This window comes from Crocodylus siamensis, chromosome 11 (assembly GCF_052110815.1).
Source record: "Crocodylus siamensis isolate JL-2025a chromosome 11, ASM5211081v1, whole genome shotgun sequence".
NCBI lineage: Eukaryota > Metazoa > Chordata > Crocodylia > Crocodylidae > Crocodylus > Crocodylus siamensis.
In genome coordinates this window covers 52076047-52094837 of record NC_143405.1, presented here as the reverse complement: position 1 = coordinate 52094837, position 18791 = coordinate 52076047, and the positions used below count along the sequence as shown (strand labels likewise).

At 46.0% G+C, this 18791-nt stretch overlaps 2 protein-coding genes across 4 annotated transcripts in view; one reads left to right on the top strand and one right to left on the bottom strand.

Moving 5' to 3' along the window:
• Positions 1 to 2704: 2704 nt before the first annotated feature.
• On the bottom strand, positions 2705 to 10028 carry MBD4 (methyl-CpG binding domain 4, DNA glycosylase). Its single transcript, XM_090021276.1, has 8 exons — positions 9879 to 10028; positions 8527 to 8775; positions 7096 to 7973; positions 5582 to 5656; positions 4726 to 4860; positions 4262 to 4411; positions 3657 to 3760; positions 2705 to 3004 (listed from the first exon to the last, which is right to left on the bottom strand). Exons 1-8 carry the CDS (start codon positions 9914 to 9916, stop codon positions 2927 to 2929), a joined length of 1707 nt encoding a protein of 568 aa, XP_089877402.1. The 5' UTR covers positions 9917 to 10028; the 3' UTR covers positions 2705 to 2926.
• A 127-nt stretch (positions 10029 to 10155) lies between these two features.
• The window catches only part of IFT122 (intraflagellar transport 122), a 40017-nt gene continuing 31381 nt past the window's right edge, over positions 10156 to 18791 (top strand). For 2 of the 3 annotated variants that reach the window (XM_090021274.1, XM_090021272.1), the window contains exons 1-7: positions 10156 to 10354; positions 10922 to 10988; positions 12962 to 13046; positions 13787 to 13865; positions 16849 to 16925; positions 17462 to 17528; positions 17789 to 17935. In XM_090021274.1, the coding sequence (XP_089877400.1) occupies positions 10314 to 10354; positions 10922 to 10988; positions 12962 to 13046; positions 13787 to 13865; positions 16849 to 16925; positions 17462 to 17528; positions 17789 to 17935 (563 nt within the window). In that variant the 5' untranslated portion in view covers positions 10156 to 10313. Of the gene's footprint in view, positions 10355 to 10515; positions 10532 to 10921; positions 10989 to 12961; positions 13047 to 13786; positions 13866 to 16848; positions 16926 to 17461; positions 17529 to 17788; positions 17936 to 18791 lie in introns of those variants that run through there. The other variant, XM_090021273.1, reaches the window with a different exon arrangement.

The window sequence follows — 18791 nt, the reverse complement described above, 5'->3', positions numbered from 1 at the left end:
AAGCCTGCAAAGGTGTGGTGCTCCCTGGCAAGGGGCAGTGCTGGTCTCATCACAGTAGGGGGGCGGGGTCAGTGCTGGGCTTGGAGCAGGTAGGAATTGGGTGGGCTCAGCTGCAAACCCTACTACAAGCAACCCAGGCTCTGTAGTTAGCAGCAGCTACCCAGAGCTGGGGCTGGCTACAGCTGGGAGTCTGCAAACAGCTGCATGCCTGCCTTGGAGTGGACAGTGGGGTGGGGGGGCCTGAGGCAGCACAACCCCAGCCTCTTCCCTGCTGCCAGCACGAGCTGATGGGGGGCTCCAGAGCAGCTGCTTGTAGCCAGCCTGGGCTTGGCAGCTGCAGCAAGCAGGCCACAAACAACTGTGCTCCACAGCTCCAGCATCAGCTCCATGCTAACTGGGTGCGGAAGGGACAAGGGATAGGGCCTGGCCCTGAGGCAGCACAGCCTTCCTGCCGTCTGCTCTGAGGTGCATGCGCAGGCACCACTAGCATGGAGCTGATGCCAGAGCTGTAGAGCCTGGCACAGCTGTTCACAGCCTTCTTGCTGCAGCTGCCCAGAGCCCAGGCTGGCTATGAACAGCTGCCATCTGCTGGGAACAGCCCAGGCTCCATGGCTGGCAGCAGCTACCCAGAACTGGGGATGGGGATGGTGTGCTGAGCAAAATGGCCTCATGTGCCATGCTCAGCACCTGTGCAGGTGGTTGCCAACCCCTGTACTAGATGGTTCCTTGGAAACCTTTTGACATGCTGAATACCATATGCTGTACTGGCTTCAGTTCATTGCTAAGGACCCACCCGTTAATGAGTCCCAGAGAAAGGAAACAAAACTTGGTGCACTTCATCTAATGCAATTTTCAACTTGTGTTGTCTCATCCTGTGAGAATTTTGTATTCTTCAATATGTGGTCTCTTGGGGAGATGAAACTTAAGGACTACAGGTTGTTGGTAAGTGCTTGGTTGTAGCCCTAACCACTAATGTACTATTCCCAGACTAAAACTGAATGCAGCCTAAACATCTGGCTATACTTTCAGCTGAAAGGCAATTGAAGCCAGTTCTCATGACTTCTTTACATTTTCCCACTCCTGAGGTCAAAAAAGGATAGCCATTGGTTAATCCTTCCCCAGTTGCTCAGAGGAGACATTGCAGATGGATTTTACACTAACTCATGCTTGACACAAATATGTACCATTCATTTTCTGTGTCACAGCAGAATACGTTTGTATAAACAAAGTTATCCAAGACCAACATTTCCTGTGACATCACAAATTTTTCTGTTTAGAAAGAATACATTTCCCTTCAATTTTTAAAATACCTTTGACACTAGCTGGTTCTTTTCACAGCACAGGTACTCTGTATAGGATCAAGGGAAAGTAGGCTGGAACATCACAAGTTCGTTTAGTCTAGCCCCCAGCTCAAGGCAGGATCATCCCTGACTACACAATTCCAGCATCTGTTTAATCTGCTCTTGAAAACATTCAAGGATGGAGATTCCATAACTTCTCTGGCAGGCTGTTCCAAGGCCTGGCCACCCACATAGTCAAAACAATCTGATCTCCAACCTAAATTTCCTCTGCTGCAGCTTGAGGTCATTGCCCCTAGTCCTCTCCCCAACCCCCCCCGAGAAAAAAAAAATCTCCATCTTCTTTATAAATTAGCTTTACAGCTAACAAAGCTTAAAATTCTGCTTCAAGTTAAGCACACGCCAAATTGGGCCTTACACTTACAGGTGATCACCCCATTTTTACGAACTTTTTCAGTGGTTTCAGGAAGACCGGGGGAGATCCTTGGCTGCCCTGGCAGTTCCACTCTGAACTGGGGGCAGGCCTGACCTTCCTGTCTTTTATCTCAGATCTGCAAACTTCAGAAAAAACTTAGAACAGCCAAAGGCCTCTTTTTTAAAAGGAGAGTGTGCAAGTTTAGGTCTCAAACTTAGGTTTGAAGAGTGCTGTTATTTTCCAAAACATAGATCAGCAAAAGTCCCACACTGCACTGTTATCTCAACTGTTTCAAGCTTGAATCTGTTCAGCCTAACAGAAGGGTAGTTGGGGCTGAGAATGAAACCTAGGACTAAAGAGGTAAACTAAATTTGTGGGGGCTCCTGCATCTTCCAAAACTTGACCAATGTAAAACAGCTGAAGACAAACTGCTCCTTCATGCTGGCTGTGTGGGGCTAACTAAAGTAGCTGTCTGGTGGGACCCAGCAGCAGCCTGGGAAGGGTTTCCCTGTCTGGAGGTGCTAGCCTTAATCATGGTTCACAGAAATGATTCCTCCAGTTGTCCCCTGCTGCCGGCTACTTTCTTCTCCCTGGTACAGGCAACCCAGCAGATGCACCTCCCTGAGCTTGGCTCCATGTTTCATTTCTACAAGTCACAGTTCTTCAAGGATCCTCAGGGCTGGTTGTTGGGAGGTCCCATGGCTCCATACTAACCCCTTGCTCCTCATGTCCTCTGGCTCCACCTCAGCTCCTCCCATCTGGAGACTTCTGCAGAGGTGTTGGTGGGGGCAATAAACAGTGCCACAGAGACAGAGCATCTTCCTGCTGTGCTCCCTGGACAAAGATTTCTTGCTACCTGGACTGTAAAGCAACTCAAACAACGTTTTAGAAAAATAAAGTCACAGACTTTTCAGCCAAGGGAAGGACCCTGTTAATGTGCAGTGTTTGATGTCAGTGGGAGTTGAGTTTGTATTGAAAGAAAGGACTGCTATTAAAAAGTAGAAACATTTATTTAAAAATATAAAAAAAATAGTTATCAACATTTAATTACAATAATTACATACACTGCAAAACATATTTGACAAAAATACTGGGATCCAAGCACTCAATGATTAGAACTGTAAGTATGTAGAGCAGACATTTCCACTTCATTTTACTGGAATATGAAGAAAGAGCCAAGGAGTTACATGCTGAAGCTAGTTGAACAAAATTTTCAATCAAGACTCAGTTTTTCATAATTTTCCCAGAGCCAGGCATGATATATATTTAATTTGTGATCTTGTGGGCGTACCTGAAAGATAATCCAGGCATTAGATTTAATGTTTAATCAAAAAGTTTTGTATTAAAACACTCTGCAGTACTGAAGCATGTCCCTGAGAAGCCTCCACACTCAGCTCCAACCTGCAGAACAAGGATAAGAGTGCAGCATGTTCCTGAAATAAGGGGAATAATGTCTGATCACCTACAAGACAGTACTTGCACCAACTGAGAAGCCAAGTTATATGCTAATCTTGCTGTATTGAGTATAACTGCCATGTCCAACAACTTGTGAGCAGGCGAAAGGCCTGGTGAGGGTATGGAGTTTGAACAGAGTGAAGAGAGAGGAAATAAAGGTAAGTCAGAGGAGACAGTAGGCATTAGAGCTGACATGTAGAAAGGATACCCAGACCTCTGCACAGGGCAGATCCAAGACATGTAAAAATAAAGCAGGGAATTAAAGAAAACTGACAAATTTAGGGCAAGAGCAAGTGTTTCTAAGATCAGGGCCTTAAAAGTATTCTGCAAGTTCTTCCTTGTTTCAATCTGAAAATGGATTATTTTGTCTTTTTGTTTTTAATCCCCACAGTTATGCTGAACAAAGCCAATGTCAGCTGATGTCAAAGGCAAGACTCTTGCTGCCTTTGACAAACTTTGGATCCTATCTGAATGGCAGCATCACTTACCTCCTTCCACTCATTAACACAAAAGATTCTGTAGGAATCATTTCCATATTTTCCAATTCCATGCAGTTCAATAGGGTACTTCCATCGCTTGCTCAGATACTCATCTAGAGAAAATAATCCCATCCTTTACCACATGAAGACAAACGTACTTATTGAAAAGCCTTATAAGAAAATACCAATAAATACTTCAAATCTGGACAAACGCTTGATTTTTTTCCCCATTAAAAACAACCAAAGTTCCCACTTTATATAAAACCTCTAAAACCTTAAGTTTTTTACATTAGCAACAGATGGAGAATTCAAAACAACCAGAGCTGGGGTTGTAATGCCATTTCCTTACTGACATCTATTTAGGTCAGTGGTGGCCACCTTGAGGCACAGGTGCTACAGGATATCACGTGCAGCCTCTGTATGTGACATGTGGCAGATTGAGGAAAGGACAAGTAGCAACAGCCTGGTCAGGCAGCGAAAAGGTGAGCAGCAGCTCAGGTAAAGGAAAGGGATCAGAATGGCATTCAGGGAGTTTGGGGCTAATTTGTGGCTTGCCTGCCAAAAAGGCTGACCTAAACCAGTGGGAGCCATTCTACCAAAATGTTCAAAATTACCTGAAAACTTGATAATGGTCTTCGCTCTCAGTTCATAGAGGCCAAGAGGTTTAAGCAACTCTGACATTTCCTTCCAGTCAGCTGTTCTTGTGACTTCAGGGGAAGGGTATTTCTCCAGAAACTCCCAGAGTGCAGGGATTGCCATTTTACCTAGCCAGAGACAATGTGGTGAATAAAGATGGTACTTCCCATTTGCAACTATTCTAACTATTTTGAATATCATTGCCAGGGAGGAGCTACAAATCAGGTAAAGTTCTTCAGATTAATACAGCTTGAATTGTTACCTACTTTGCTCTTTTCATTATCATCATAAAAGCCTAACTAGCTGAAGCTCTGATCTTGTAACACCAGCCACCCTCTATAGCCCACCTCAGGCCTTACATAAGCAAAACCAACTTGCACAGACAATTACAAACGAAACTATTCTGTCAAGGCTAAATTCTGCATTGTATAACTCTGTTTACCTGAAGTTTTGTTGAGAAATATGGTTGCAATGAGGAGTTTCCAGGGATCATGAAAGAGTATTTCTTGGACCAAATTAAAAGGAGACCGAGGAGGAGTCCATTTTCTGAAGGCCTTCCGCCTAGGTGGGCTTGGAGCTATACACAAAGGCAACATAGAAAACCTTTATTGAAAAGTATATAGCAAATATTTCTTAAAGGATACTGGAGCAGATTCAGACCCATGGAGGCAATTAATGTCTTCTCTCTTACCAAACTGTGAGGGCATCTGTGGCCTGGCACTGACCATGAGGGCTTCCATAATTCACACCTGTTTCAACACTGCAGCGGTATAGAGCTGCCAGGACATGTCCGACTAAACGATGTATCCTGCAGCTTACCCAGGCCCCACCCTCATTATATACCCATCTTCTCTCCCTGTGGAGGTAAAGGAGACCTGGATCAGCATCAAGGCATAGAGGCTCTCTATGAAGAAGGCCTTAGAGGTGCCCTACAGCCATTTGCATCATCTAAGCACAGAATGGGTAGCTAGATGTGGCTGTCGCATTTGATATTGAAGAAAAGGCTCTAAGGGCCAAAATGTACCTCGTTTAGTGCAGGATGTCTCAACTAAGACAGTAACTAAGAAGGACAGATAATATTGAGCAGAATGGTTGTGTGCTGTTGAGTTAAAAATTAGAAAAAAGCCCTTTCAGATATTCCACAACACAGCTATCAAGTGTGAATAATATTCAGATATGACCAACTGTGGCTGGATTAAGCCAGTAACACTGAAGGGAAAGACTCTATTCTCCCATACTCGTTCTTGATCTATCTACTTCTTCAAAACAGGCGTCTATTTCTATAGAGATTGGTGTACCTTCTTTATTGTATTTACTGGAAAAATACGGGCTGGTTTTCCTTCTGTCCACCTGTGTTCTTGGGCCATAATCTTCTAAAAAGGAGAAAAGACATTGGGATTATCATGTGCATTCCGATCAAATGGAGAAACAATTAAGAAATTAATCCTCAAGCAGGTACTCTGAGGTACTCTGAGTACCTTTCAGAGGTGAAGTGGGGTGCTACACAATATTAACACTTAGGTATGCAAACATGAATCATGAGGTAAACAGGAATTTCAGTAGGAATCCATGGTATTAAAAATGTTATGACAGAGTTCTTTGCAACAAAAAAACCTGTTCTTTTACTTTTCTATGGTCAAAAAAGCTAGGGAAAATTAAGTGGTGTTTTATGAGGCATGACTCGTCTAACAAGGGTTGCCTCAAGTCTAAAAAAACCTGAGGTATCCTGTTATATTTCACACATTATTTTCCTCTCTATATTGTGCATGAAATACAAACACTTGTACTGGCACTGCTGCCAGTGCCCCAGTGTCTAGTGTATTTCAACATCTGCTAAAAAAATCATCAAATGACACATCCTTAACATAAACCTTCAATGTAGTGAGCCCCTGGGGACTACAAAGGAGCACCAGAGATCTAAATTTGCTCCAGGAATTATTGTATTATCACCAAAAGGAAGCTGAACAAGTTTAGCTGTATTACTTAAATTAAAAGTAAACAAACTTCTCAAGCGAGTTCTCAATATGAATAGAGCACTTACAGTACTAGACTGCAAACAAATTACCATGATGAAAACAAGGCCAGAGATTTAATGTACAGGAGCTACTGTGTAGTAATTGTGTGTGTGCAGCCTGACTTAGTGGCATAGGTAAGTTATCCCACAGTAACTTACGTCTCTTTCAGAGAGGAGAAAGTTACCAGGGGTTAGTTTCATGTGGCTTTAGCACAGAGAAGCTGCTACCGTGAAAATCCCTGCCTTCCTTCACCTTATGGTAACCTTTTTGTGTACCTGTGCCCTTAGACACAGCAATATGTGATTCTGTACAACACTAGTGCTAGAAAAGTTACATAGACTTCCATGAAAACACACCTCACCAATATTAGCTACAGCCAATCGTAGAATAGGGAAGACTGAAATACATACTTCTTTTTTACTATTACTTAAAAAGCATGATTGACTGAATTCTAAAATAGTGCTCTGCTCTGAAATGTAGCACCCTGGTGGGAAATCACTGGTAGATGCATTTTTCTTTGTTGCCTGGAGATTCTTTCCAGGGTGCCAAACAATGTTAGTTAAGTATGCAGATAGGATTCACAAGAGAAATCCAAAAATTACGAATAGGAAACCACAGTGTTAAAAACATTCTGACCTGTAGCCTTTCTGAATTCTCTGAACCAGAAAAATTGCTGTATTATTTTCCATAGTGAAAAAAAACAAGAGGAAATGAACAGCTGGGATATTCCGAGAGCTGCCTTGAGTCTAATAAGGGGTGTCCTGTATCAAAAGGAGATAAGAAACGCTGGTGTATACCTTTCAGCAATTTAACTGATGTCAAATTTTTCTTGCCACAAGGCTGTGAACTGCTGATTTCTGTTTGAGCATTAGATGTGAAGTCCTGGCTCTGAAAAAGCATTTCATCCTTCCCTTGCCCAAATTCTGATTCTGCAGAGTTTTCCTCAGAGTCTTTTGTAGCTATATCAACAGAACTCCTCTCTGAGCAGGCTAACTCCACTGTGGTTCCTAATGCCTCTTCTGAGTGAGCTAAGACTGGTCCAAGATTCACCTCTGATTGGGAGCCTGAAGTCAGTGCGTTTCCCAAGTCTCCCCCACATTTTCCTGTATCCACATCATTTGAGTTCTGATCACCAGCTCCGCCACTATCAGAAGCACAAGCATTATTCTTTCTCTGGAATGTTTTGCTTTTATTTATTTCAACTTCTTGTTTATTACATGATACTTTTCTCTGTCTTTTGTTCTGGGTACAACCTGGATTCTTTTTTTCTGACCTTTTTCTAGCTTTCTTAATTTGAACTCTTTTTTCAGTTATCCCATTTTCTTTAAGTGCCAAAGAATCATCCTTTGGTTTACATTCTTTAACGACCAAGTCTTCTGTTCCTTGGGTGGACGTGAAAGAAATGTTTTCCTGTTCTTCATCAACAGTCTGAAGTAACTGAACACTACCACCGCCTTTACCATTTTGCGCACTAAACTCTTGTTTTGTATTGTTAAGTTCCTTTTTCTGTATTGCGGTTTTCACAGCTTTTGCACTGCATTTTTTGGCTCTCACCTTGGTATTACTTTGAGCAGGAGCAGTAAAATCAAAATCTTGTGGTTTAAAACCAGTTTCTCCAGTTTTATGAAAATACTCTACAAGTGCACGTTTGGATCTTAACTTCATTCCTTCAGGACTGAGAAAGAAAGGTATATGATCAGTGATTACTTACTGTTTCTGTTTCTTAATCCAAAAAAAATGCAACGCAGCCTCCTTTTCAAAACATAAGCTAAAATACTGGCTCATGTTTCAAGAAATAAGCTAAACTAATATTTAAGGAAAAGGAAGACTAGCTGGATACCTTTATAGATAATCTTTCTTTTAATATTTGATCAAAAATACTTGTTATAAAACAAGAAACTGTGATAATATCTTACATATTTGATTAAGCATTTTACAGTCTCACAACATGCTTCTAAGGCATATAAATGTTTTATTTATAGCTTTGCATCTTATTAGTATGAGGCACAAAGTCATTACATGACTCATACTAAATCATGCAGAACTTTTCTCTTGACTTTAAGCTGAGCCTCACAGTAATCTGTGTGACAACTTGGGACAGAACCCAAGACATGCAACAGCACAGCCTCAGTTCTGCAACACATACTTTCTGTCTAGTAGAGTAAATCAAGGACACAAACATTTAAATTACTGTGCCCCTTTAATGATGGATTGCTAGAAATGTTTACCTGATAAAATAAACATCATATTTTCCTGCAGTTTTGCCTGATTTTCTTTGCTTTGTGATCTTCTCCCATCCATTTGGAACGACTTTGTGACATGCAACAACCACTTCAGAGACAACAGCTGCATCTTCTTTATGCAGGAGACTGTTCTCTGCTATGGTCTCAGTACCTTCGATTTGTGAATCAAAATGTTCTTCTGTCTCTGTCACTAATTGGTTTCCTTCATCTTTTGTTTGCATGTCACTTTGGTCACTGAAGGCAAACATAAAAAGAAAATTTATCCTTCCAGAAAGGTTTTCTAATCAGAACTGCAATATTTCAGGAGCTACAGAGAACTGAAAAAAATAACCAGAGAACGGTGAGGCAAGCCAATGGCCAGGCACTGCACAGATATTTGGAAAATATCTGTGCAGGCTGATACGCAAGTTCATGCTCGTTCTCTCTGACAGCAGATGTCCGTAGAGCTACATAAACAGCATGATCAGCCTTTCCGATGTGAAACAATCATATATATGTATACCTCCGTACGTATGCATGCACGCGCATACATACAAAGCTATGCGGTTGCTCTGATCTTGGATCGGACATGAGCCATCCCTTGTTCTGTATTCTGTAATAACCACAAGGAGATAAATGTGGGCGATTCTGGACTCGGCCATCTCATGCCCTCCAGAAAAAACTGCCAAGACCGATCTTTTGAAAAACAGGTTTCTAGCTGTACTCCTCACGTTCTTTTTGAACATAAGCGGTTACCCTCCTGAGAGCCCAGGGGGTCTGTCATGTACCACGTGAGCATGCTGTTATTTGAAGACATGACACGCGTGCCAGTGCCACATGGGCCAGAGAGGAAGGACCCGCTGGCTTGGCTCCACGGACTTTCTCCGATCCAGGCTCTTGTCGTGGCTCCGTCAGCAGATGAGGTGGTGCCCGAATGGCCCCACGGGACAAGGAAGGCACTTCTGTGCCCCTCACTTGGATCACAGTGAAGATGCCTGTGGGACCCTGGCACTTGGCTGCTTTGCTGGGACACCTCAGCAGCATGTGGGGCTCAGGACCCCCTGGCCCAGCACCACCTCCAACCTCCCCTCAGGGCGGCAGCAACGCCCAGAGCAGGGTGCAGGACCCCGGGTGGTCAGCACTGTCTGGGGGGAGGTCCTGAGCCGGGGGGCAAAGCCGCCATCAGTGCCCCTCGCAGGCGCGAAGCCGCACGTCACGTGTGCTTCACGTCACAGCACTAATGTCACTTCTACGGGTCCTCCCCGCTCCGTGACATCACCTGTGCCCACCACCCCGCACGACACCAGGCTCTGGACGACAGTGGGAATAAGCCCCGCCTGTTGCTATAGCAACCCTACCTGCCCTTTCCTTGCTCCCCTACTTCCGGGGCCGCCATGTCGCGGCATCTTCCACGTCACGTGACGGCACGCGAGCCTGTGTGACGCGCGCGCGCGGCCCGAAACCGCCAAAAGCAAGTAGCCCCGCCCAGGAACATTTTGCGCATGCGTCCGGCCGAGACGCCCGCGCACTCCGCCGAGGACGCTCCGCCTTCCGCGCCTGCGCGTTGCGGGCGTTGGCTTCCCTTCCCCCCGCCCCATCCCGTCGGCGCCGTGGGCCTCGTGCGCATGCGCGTTGCCCGGGATGCTGCCATGTAAATAAACGAACGGCGGCAAGGGAAAGGGAGCCGCGACAGCTGTGGGGGGGCGGGGGCGGGAGCGAGAGCGAAGAGGAGGACGAAGAGGGCTGGCGGAGGGGGATAGTTACGGCGGCAGCTGAGGGAGGCGGCGGCCGGCATGAGGGCGGCGCTGACGTGGCGGGACAAGGCGGAGCAGTGGTAAGAGTCGGGGTGGGGGTAGCGAATGTTCGCATGCGCCCCGCCCCTTGTCCCAGGTGGCCACGCCCCTTCTCTCAGGTGGCCACGCCCCTTTCCCGAACCTCTGCTCCCCTTGTTGCTCTGTCCCCTGGGGGACCCCAGCCAGGGAGCTGGAGCCCCCTGCCCAGGGGCATGGGGGTCAGTGCGATAGCGCTTTTCTCATTGCACCGATGCGTTTCTGTCCGCTCTGTTGTGGCCCCGCACATTTCTGCCTCGTGGGTGGCCTTTTCCATCCGGGTTCAGCCTTGCGCTGCCCTCTGCCCCAGTTCTGCCACTGCCCCCAGGAGCGGTGACTGAGAGGGTTCGGGGAGCAGCCCACATCCTGGTCTGTTGGGTGGCCGTCGGCTGGCAAAACAGCCCGGGCATGGGGAGATGTATCATTGTCACCCATTTGATAACGGGACACGAGACCTGCTCTGTGGAGCTGGAGCTCGGACATGGCCGTGCTGGAATGCGGCGTGTTTCCACAGTCACTCCCTATCGTGTTTCATGCTCCTGTAAATGTTCCCTTTTGGTTTCTCTTTGCAGCATCTATGACCTTGCGTTTAAACCCGATGGGACCCAACTGATCATTGCAGCAGGAAACAGACTGCTGGTAGGAGAGTACTTTAAGTTTTCCCAGCGGCAGCGACACGGTGGGGGTTTGACACGCATTCAGTTAATCTGTTGAAATAACTGTCAAGAGATCTCTTTCTTTGCCTTCCCAATCTGCTATTACCTGTCAGTGGCCTTCAGTTATAGATGGCCTCAAAATATACTAACATTTTCCAGTGTGTGGTTTTTTGGGTTTTGTTTGTTTTAAATGAGGACCCTTTCATGTGACTTTAGGGCAGGGGTGAGCAATTATTTCCCGTGGAGGGCCACTTAATGAGTTTTGGTGAACTGTCAAGGGCTGCATGGATAGCCCTGCTCCTTGATGGTTGCCTCGTCCCCTTGTCACCATCTTGGGACTAGAAGTCCCAGCCCCTTAACCCTTGACCTTTCCCACTGGAAGTCCTTCCCCTTGCCTCCCCCTCCCCTAAAATACCCCGGGGGGGGGGGGGTGCCATCTTAGAACCAGAAAAAAAACAAAATCATACACTAAAAGTCAAACGCCTACTACAGCCTCCACCTGGCTGCCTATATCCAGAGCCTGGAACTTCTCTCCCTTGCTGAGCATCCCCGACAGGGAAGGCACTTGGCTCCAGTACATGGGGCTTCCTTCCCTGCTGCGCAAGTGGAGGGGCTGCACGCGAGTGGCTGGGAACTCTGACTATACAGGTAGGTGAGTGGAGGCTTTGCCACTGTGCACTGGCCGGAGCCATGTCCTGCTGGGCACCTGTGCCTTCAACGCCCCACTTGCTGCTGCGCCCTTGGTCTGCCAGGGCTGCACACTATAGGGAGTGGTGGTAGGGGGGTCCCACATCCTGTACTCTCCCTCAGACCCACACGCTTGCACACCCCAGCTCTGCGCTGCTGCCACCCCCTATCCCTCTGGGCACGGGCTCCGCACTGCCACCAGCCCCATACTTGGGGCTCCCTCCTAGCTGCAGCCCCACCCCCACTGCTTCCCGACCTGCAGCCTAGAGCCAGTGGGGGCAGGGGGAGTGCAGGGTTGCTGCTGCTGCAGCTCCCCTCATGGAAAACTGCACTCTGGCTTGCTGGGCCCTTCTGGTCACAAGGGTGGAAGCGAGGCCATAGGGTACACTTTTGGGGCTATGTGTACACGTGAGTACCTTGCTGCCATCCTCGTGGGCAGAAGAGCTGGGTGGGGCAGAATTTGTTGAGGGGCCCCATGGGCCAGATGACAGTGCTTGGCCTGGATCAGGCCCATGGGCTGTATTTCACTTGACCCTCCTTTAGGCCTAAAGAGATTTTGATGACACAAGAGAAGGGGTTACTATAAAACACTATCCAAGTTAGCTGCCTGAAAACATTAGATAAATTACCTTTGTTTATATGATCCTTTAACCTTTATTCTCCCATCACATAATACCTGGCTCTCCGTGCTTAGAAAGAAATGTGTGCTCTTAACGTTGAGGTCGGCAACATGGAAACACTGCAACTCGTCCACAGTCATGGAGCTTTGGTGGCATTCAGTCATGAAGATGTTTGGCTGTGGGTGCTCTCCCTGTGTCACTAAGGGGGACAGAAGCGGTGGTTGTGGCCAGGCCCTGCACTCATCAGCCTCTGGCCAGGGATGAATCCTTCTGGCCTGCAGCTGGAAAAGGCTGTCTACCCCTGCTTTAGTATATTAAAAGGCAGCATCTACTTAAACACTGGCCACTTTCAAAAGACAAGTTAAAAAGTAGTTGTAGCTACCAGAACTATTCTAAAACCTTCCTGCCAGATTTTAAGGTCTTACTTATGTTTTTGTAGATATAAGTAAGATCTGTCTCTTTTTTGCTATGTAAAAGGTTCACTCAAACAGGGGAAACTGACTGAATGGGGAAACTGCAAAAAAACCATGCACTTTGAAAACTTTTTAAAATCCTGTTTAGTTCTTATACTTCTAGGCCCCAGTTCCACAGAGCTCCTTGGAGGGCTAGGGCCTTATATTATTCTTTTTTATTGTTATTATTTATACAGGTATACGATACATCTGATGGAACCTTAATTCAGCCTTTGAAAGGACATAAAGACACAGTGTACTGTGTGGCTTATGCTAAAGATGGTAAGTGACACCTTCTGGTTTCTTGGGGAAATGACCAATGCCAGTAACTTCCTGTGCCAGCTGCTGCTCTGTGTGCACCATCTCCTGAAACACAAGTAATGTATCTGTCTTAGCAGGTGGGTTAATTCATTCAACAGCAAATGAAAATAGTTTTAATAAAGCTAAGAGCCCACTTGCAGCCCTGAACTAAGGTAGCTGCTCCTAATTCTGGTTTGGGACCTGGTGAGCAAAGACTATTGAATATGCAGCAGCATGGCACTGCCTGGTGCAGGTAGAGCTGTTTCCTTAGATGCTTTAATTTGTAAAAATGGAAAGTAATTGGTTTCTTCCTCTTCATATTGCAAACTGAGCAGTGAAAATGCCAAAGTTCTAACAGTCATGCTTTGCCTCTCATTCTCTGGTTTCAAAGTACTTTATGAACCCTAGATGCAGAAGAAAGTTACCAACATAGGTCCCAACATAATGTCTCTGTAGTTAAGTGAGGGCTTATGTTGGGCTTTGCATGAGAGTAATAATATTAACATCTGCAGTGCCCCATTGAGATCAGGATAGCTTCATATGGATGCAGAAGTACAGCAATGTGAAGTCAGTTACAAGATTGCATCCATTATTGTTTGTGCTCTAGAGCTCAAACTATTACAAAGAACTTCCTGCATTCACTTTGGTTAAACTGAGTATTTGGAGAGAAAAAAAAAATGATTCTTAAAAGTGTGGGTTTCAGTACTATATTTAATTTCTAGGCAAGCGTTTTGCATCTGGCTCTGCTGATAAAAGCGTGATCATTTGGACTTCCAAGTTAGAAGGCATTCTGAAATACACGTAAGTGAGCCCTTTCACTTCCTTGCGTTCCAAGCCTACAAAATTTGGTTGTGGATTTCTGGTCTTAATGACTGAGTGGTGCTGGGAGAGATGGAGGACTGTTAAGTTAATGTAGCTGTAATTCAAAGCCCAGCCCAGAGATGAGGGGTGGTACTTGTCTCTTCCAAGTAGTTCTGACATTTTCTGCCCTGGTTTGTACGCATACATGTAATACATGTAGCATTTACCATTTATTAAGAGGTTCACATGTAATCTGTTTTACATATTCAAGGCCAAATTCTTCTGAAGAACTATGCACAATACTTTCTAAAGCCAGTGAGATGCACAGATATATTTGCTGGTAAAATTTGGCATTGTCACGGGGTAGAGCCTGCGGGCAGCCATGAGCTCACTAGCACCCCCTGCCGTGTCAATTAGGGTGATCTGGCACCCTCGTCTCGCCCGCCACGTCTGTGTTCTTATTAGGCTCAGTAAGGGAGGCTGCCTGCTTTCACCCTTGACACTGCGCTGGTATTACCTCCGTTTCAAGTGGGGTGCTCCAACACCCCCAGCCTTATGGGCAATGTGTGCCTCCTACCTCCCCTTCAACACACCCCAAGCCTCACAGCTGTTCCTGGACATTGCTCTGTCCTTGCCCTCTGGCATCTTCTCTGGCACCCCTTGGGCTTGTCCTGCCCTGGTGCCCCTCTCTGGCACCCCCAGGCCTGTCACTCCCCTGGCACCCCTGGGGCTCGTCACGCCCCACTCCAATCTTCCTGGGTCTATCCCACAAACTGGCAGCCCCTTACCAGCACCCCTGGGCCAGTCAGACAACTTGCACCCCAATACCAGCGCCCTTGGGCTTGCCGTGCCCAGGCCTCACCCCACTGGGCCTGTCTTACAGCTTTTCTGCCGCCTCTCGCCCCCTCTCTGGGGCCTATGCCGCGCCTGGCCCCTTGACCCTTTCCTGGGTCACTTGCCCCACTGGGCTGGGGTCTCAACCCCTATACGCCAAGCGCCTCTCCGGTGCTCGCTCACCGTGCCCGCTGTGGCACGAGTCCCCAGCACTATGGAGCCTTCTGGGACTCTCTCCGGGTCCTACTCTGGTTGGGGGCTCAGGTGGCTGCAGCCATGCTTGGCCCCCAGGACCACCATCTCGGTCCTTTGCCCTGATAGGGCTTCTCTCTAGTCTCGCCCCACAGGGTGGGGTCCACTGACCCTTCGATACACGTGCCACTGGTGCAAACAGCTGTGCCCACCCGGCACCACTAGCTGTGCCCTGCTGGGCACCAGGAACCCCCAGATTATTGGGGAGCTCCCATGAGGCCTCCTCACACCCCTACAGCCTCACCCGGTCCTCCGGTATTCACACAAACAGCCCTACCACAAAGCAAAGCTACCAGCCCACCGGCTCTAACTCAAAACAAGCCTACCAGCTATAACATAAGGGTCCAGGCCCAAACCGGCCCTCTTGCAAAGGCATCTCAATCAGGGTACTCTTCATCCTCACCATGGTGCAGTCCCTTAGGTGCTCAGGCAGCACGGCTCATCTCCGCTCTGCTGGGCTCTTCTGCAGAGCTCCTGTGCCTCAGGCTGCCAGAAGGAAACTGCCAGCTAGGCTTTGGCCTAGCTGTTTATAAGGGCCTGGCCCTGCCCCTTTTGGTCATGGGACCAGCCTGGTTGCCCCAGCAACCCATGTCTGTGCTGCTTCAGGGAGCTTCAGCAGCCCTATTCCCACTGCTAGTAGCAGACACCCTGGTGCCCTGCTACAGGCATATAACACCTAATGTTTTACAGCATGTTTTATTAATCTCATTTAACTGGCTGTATTGGATCTAGTCAACACACTTGGGGCTTCAGTAACATTCAGTAGCAGGGTACTTCCATGGAGATGAGTGGTGGCAGTGGCTGTGTTGTAGCACTTACCCACCTACCTCTGACCCAGGATGGGTCATTCTAGCCCACATCCAAAGAAGGTTGCCTACTTCTGTTTAGGTAATTCTTGATGTAGTCTGATGAAAGCTCTGTTTTAAGGACTGAGTGCTATCTTTACCGTAGTAAGTATTTCTTTTCAAGTGAATATAGTTGCAGGTTAGTGTAATACTGTAGATAATTAAACTAAGTTGTACCATATCTGTTCTGCCAGAAGGTGGGGCAGGATGGCACCTTAGGGTTGCATCCAGATGAGCGTGGCTGTGTAGTATGTGGCACTGCAGACCTGTCTGCAGTGCCACACATTGACATACAGCAGTTTCCAATGCTGCTACTTTGCAGCGTGGGGACGGGAGGTTGATCTCGGGAGATCCTGGGGTCAAAACAGTCCGCACCAAAAGAAAAAAAGTGGGGCAGAGCGTGTGACAGTAGCACATACCACCCAAAATCGGACCCTGGCTGGCCGAAGCCATGCTCCAGCTGCTGGCCAGGATTCCTGCTGCAGGAGTGCCAGGGCTGCACCTCTTGGAAGCCCCCAGGACTGCAGATAAGGCTACTGGGGCTGGTATAGTTGCCGGCTCCAGTCGTCCCCCACCCCATGCCACCCAGGATAACCTGCCATGTGCCAGAGCACATATGCCTCAGGCATTCCCTGGGAACAAGTAGCCAGCACAAGGTGTGTCACTGCTACTTGTACCTCGGGAAACGCACATTCCTGCTTCTCTGCACACACCCTTAGAGTACCTAACTCATTCAGAAATGCATAAGTTTTTGTAAGCAATATGCTATTTCATCAGCTGTTATGAATGGACTAGCAGAGAGGAAGGATACTAAATAGAAAAGAATACAGTAATTTTAAATGCAAGGATAAAAGAACATGGAGGAAAGAATAGAAGGAGGGGGCATTGCTCAGAAAGGGAAAGATGGATTGAAAAGATCAGAAAGAGTAAACAAAGCAATTAATCTGGTGAGGGACATAAGGATTAGGTTGGATTTCAGATCTGCTGTTAAAAGTTAGAAATATGGTATTTAAAAAAGTTTTATTGAATTGTACTGATTACTTTGTTTTTAGGCATAATGACTCTATACAGTGTGTTTCATACAACCCAGTTACTCACCAGCTAGCATCTTGCTCCTCCAGTGATTTTGGTAAGTCTATTTCCTCTTACATGCTTTCTATAAGCTAGGGAGTATGATTAAAATGGAGCAATTAATAATCAGTGACCAACACACAGGTGCAGTTTTTCTTTTTCCTAATGATAAATGTAGACTTAACAAGATGCTACTCCATTATGTAGGGTATGATGTAAATTTAGAAGATATTTTATTTAATATCAAGTAACACTTAACCACAGTTGGAAAAAAGCTGTGTACTTCAGTGCCATAAAACAAAGTGTGTCTTGTGGCAATGCAGTTTTTCTTTTGCCACCTTTCAGAGATGCTTCTTTCTTTCTTTTTTTTGTTTTGTTTAGAGGTTTACTTTTTTTTCCCCCATGCATAGATAATAACCATTTATTTAAATGAGTTTCCCCAACATGGGAAATTCTGGCCTCACTGCAATGAAAGGGAGGTTTTATTTGCTCACTCACCTATTTTACTAGTTTGAAAGGTGATTTTGATGATGAAGAATATAATTTTAATGTTGGGGGTGGGGGGTTTCTGGTGGTTTGTTTTTTTTTATAAAGGTTTGTGGTCTCCTGAACAGAAGTCAGTCTCCAAACATAAATCAAGCAGTAAAATCACCTGCTGTAGGTAAGTGTTAAGGAATTGATTGTCATTTACATTAAAAGTTCTTTTTCTCTAATGACAAGAATATGAAAGCATTAAAAAATGAGTCTGTGTAATTAGTTAAACACACAGAGACCGTGATTAGGGGTTGAGAATTGGGTTCTCTGTTGACTGATGTACAGTCTTTATACCTACATAGGCAATATCATTGTAGTTGCCAGTAGTGCATTAAGCCACATGGCTATCAAATGAATCCTCTGTGATACATTTTTGTTTGTTATCAGCTGGACAAATGATGGCCAGTACCTTGCTTTGGGGATGTTCAATGGCATTGTAAGCATAAGGAATAAAAATGGTGAAGAAAAAGTTAAAATAGAACGTCCAGGTGGAGCTTTATCACCAATATGGTCAATTTGCTGGAATCCATCAAGGTAAGTTCAGTGCAAAAAACAAAAAAAGAGGAATGGATAAGTAAGCCCTGCTTTACTGGTTCCAGTCATCATTTTATTCTTTGTCCTTGCAAGCTTTTCTTCAGAATCCTGAGGGCCTTTGCTAGTGGCCAGTTTCCATTTCCAAATGTGTGTAATCTGAAATTCATAGAAGTCAGTGCAGATACTGTGGATTTAAGTGGTGTAAATGAAAAGCAAACTACACCTAGATTCCACCCCCCCAACATTAACATTCCTTTACTGTTAGAGGCATCACTTCCTCATGTTCTAAAATCTCCATATAGGCTGCTCTTATTGAAGAAAGCTTTGCCCTTTTTCCTGAGACTTGAATGCGCTGCCTTTTGTCCCTTTTGAACATACCTTTGAATATATCTACTCCACAGCCAGTGTTAAGCCTTGGTACTCTGTTAACGTGGCTGTGCCTTTTCCAGTTCAGTGGGTAGCACATGAAGAACATGGGCTGTGTGTCTGAGCAGACCCGCTGCCTGGTGCAAAGAGTTTGCAGTATAGAGATGTCCTCCGTGACTAACCCAATGGTGAAGGTTCTGTAACTTTTTTGAGGCCAATTTTATTATATTCTGTCTTACCCGTTTGTTTTTTTCCCCACTGCAAGCTCTAACCAGAATTGCAGGTGGGGGGATAGCTAGTAATTTGTATTTAAGATAGAATTCCTGAAATTTGTGTCTGTAAGATGAAATTCCCAAGGTTGGTTTCTAGAGCTACCCATTTCTACCATATAAGCCCTATGCTGTATTTCACCAGGGTGCCTGATTTTTTTAAATTTTTTTTAAACACATGTTAATTAGGGGTGCACTTTTAACCATACCAGCTGATAACC